At 52.0% G+C, this 2783-nt stretch overlaps 1 protein-coding gene across 1 annotated transcript in view; it reads right to left on the bottom strand.

Moving 5' to 3' along the window:
- Positions 1–1883: 1883 nt before the first annotated feature.
- The window catches only part of PFKFB2 (6-phosphofructo-2-kinase/fructose-2,6-biphosphatase 2), an 8972-nt gene continuing 8072 nt past the window's right edge, over positions 1884–2783 (bottom strand). The window contains exon 14 of the mRNA XM_010138307.1: positions 1884–1917. Coding sequence (XP_010136609.1) covers positions 1884–1917 — 34 coding nt within the window. The remainder of the gene's footprint in view (positions 1918–2783) is intronic.

Here is a 2783-nt window from a genome sequence, read left to right as displayed (position 1 = left end):
CCTCCCAGCCACGGAAATGCCAGCCGAATCCGAGGTGAAGCCCAAACCTCTACATGGTTAAAGCGTCCATCCTCTGTGAAAGAGAGAACAGGTCCGGGTTACACTAGGGGTAAGGCAGGGGACAGCTCAGCGCCGGGGAGCAAAGACAGACAGTGACCATCCGAAGAGTTACTTATTTGCTCCTACTCAAGCAAGTAACGAGCAGCTTCGTGCTCTGCATCCTCCTTTAGCCCCTCGCAAAGCAGGGCTCAGCCCCAGGCCATGCTCGCTCGGCTCTCATGGGATGGCAGGGACGAAGCAGGCTGGGTACTCGGGGTTATTCATCTTCTCCAAAGGAAAGGACACCTCCAGGACAAACATAAGAAATGCTACAGCAATCATTTTGCATGTTAACCACAATAAATACTTAAAGTTTTGATAAAACTCCTTCCAGCGCCTCACTAAGGGTCCAGCAGACACCAGGAACATGCTCAGGTTGGTACAAGTGAATTACAGCTTTACAAACACACAAGTTAACACCCGACAGCCAGGTTTGCTACAGCTGCCGTTTGCGCAGTGTCTCAGAGCCCAGAAAATGCTCCAGCCGCGCCATGCCCAGGGCTGATTTGCTGATGATTAAACATCAAGACTTAAAACCCAATAGTCAGGAAACCCAGACCCTATGCATTTTCTGTTAAAAAATTCTCAACAGCTTTCCCAGCAATGACACTTAAAACCATCCACCAACGCACAGAGGTAATCCACGACAGCTGCTCGCATGTTACTTCCTCGAGCAGAACATCAGCACAAAGAAGGAAGAAGGTCTGTACTGGAGTCAAGGAAGTTGGACCATGGGACCTTCACCACCAACCCTGCCAGGACATCTGTGTTATTTATTTTATTAGAAGAAATATTTGAAGAGTGGCATTAGAGAAGTGATTTTGCAGAGCTGGCACACACATCCCTGTCCTAAACACACACGTCCTCCCAGCTCAGAGCAAAGTTAATGCCAAAGGGGCAAGGCTTCGAGTTTTAGCCAATGGATAATTCTCCCCTGATTTGATTCTAAATTAATACAGGAACAATGATTTACTGCATTTATCACAAGCTCCCTCAAGTCAGGTTCCTTCTCCTTTTCCCCTCGTCTTCAACATTAAGGCCTCTGACACCCAAGGAGACAGGCAGCTGGAGGAGAAATGTGCCCTTTTTGCTGCTGGTTGGACCATTCCCGAGGTGGGAGATACTCAGCAGCAACATCCGAGCTTGATGCTTTGTGCACTTCCGCAGCTCTGGCAAGACAAGCAGCAAGAACACTCAGCAGCATTATTACCATGCTACCACAAAACAGAGACTAGGAGACTTCAGGATCAGACCCACACCTTTGTGATCTGTAATACCTCTGTAAACCCCAGAGGTGGAGACAGACGGAGCAGCCGCATTGAGAAAATTGTTGGAAGAGCTTCACTTCAAGGACAAAGTGCAATTAAAGTAAAAAACTGCATTTCCAAACGGCCAAATACATTCAAGCAGGAGTTTCTCAGGCCTGAAGGAACTGCTCCTGGTAGGAGCTGAACATTTCTCACCTGGAAGCAATGAGCCATATCCGATGGCAGCGAGATCTGTGCCCCGTCCCTGCTGGGACCACCCTGCCGCAGCGCAAGGGGAGCAAGCTCCCCCCAAACCCGAATCCTCATAACCCCCAACACCTGGAAACCAAACCAGCTCCCGCTTTACCTTCTCGGCACTAAACCCGGCTCTCCCTTTGACACCAGAGCGCCAGGAGCAAGAGGGTTTGCCCAAAGGCCAGGGCAGAGTGAGGAGTGAGCAGAGCATGCAGCAATAGCCAAGAGAAGTCCTACTTACTGGGCCAGCAGCAAGCACCCACCAGCTGCCTCCAGTGGCACTCACAGGCGAGCACTTCCCCCTTGAGGCTGCAGAGGAAAAGAAACAGCACAGGAGAGCTGGCACACAGCATCAGGAGAGGGCAGAAGGACAGTACAAGCAGCAAAGCAATTGAGGAAAGAAGTGAAACTGCCCCAAAGATTTGGCGTTGGGGAGCTCAGGGCAGGGTTGTGTCACAGCAGAAGCTGCCACGAGGCATGGACACAGTGTGCTGCAGCCCCTGGCCACCTCCTCTGCTGCTGCTCATCCCAAGGGCTCCATTCAGGCACGAGGTCCCAGGAGAGCAGTTCCCTGCTGCCCGCACTGCCCCACAACCCAGGGTTTACTAAACACTGCTTCATCCCAGAGCTGTCAGTGCTTCAACATCACGATTACTAAGGGTACAAATGCGAAGAGGGAACAGTCAGGGTGGGGATCCCCATCCTGGGGCTGCCCAGCTGGAGTCACCCCCAAAACAAGCAGGCAGCCAGGGTCCCCTCTAGCTGCGACTTCACCCCAAACTGCCTGGGGCCAAACCCTCCCCAATGCAAAGCCCTGTCTGGTTTGGCTCCCACTGGAGCCTTGGAGCTTGGGGCTGCCAGCGCCTCACGTTCTTCACCAGCACTACACTGCACCACCCCTTCTGTTACTCTCTGGCCAGTTACTCTAACAGGGAGGAGAACAGGAAGCTGGACCCACTGAACAGCTTGGAAAACATGAACCTCTAAAGCATCCAACATGATTTGATCTTTAAACAGCTCTGGTAGCAATGGCTGTCTCTGCTCAAGGGGCCCAGCCAACACCTTTTTCTTTTAAGGGAGTCTAATCCAGAACGATTTTCACGTGGGAGCAGAGCCAGAATTCAAGGGAAGGGTCTGTATGTCTGAGAGGGCCACTGACAGCTGCAGGTGATGGTGGGGAGC

The sequence above is a fragment of the Buceros rhinoceros genome, unplaced genomic scaffold (assembly GCF_000710305.1).
Source record: "Buceros rhinoceros silvestris isolate BGI_N320 unplaced genomic scaffold, ASM71030v1 scaffold2736, whole genome shotgun sequence".
NCBI lineage: Eukaryota > Metazoa > Chordata > Aves > Bucerotiformes > Bucerotidae > Buceros > Buceros rhinoceros.
This window is presented reverse-complemented; position numbering and strand designations above follow the sequence as displayed.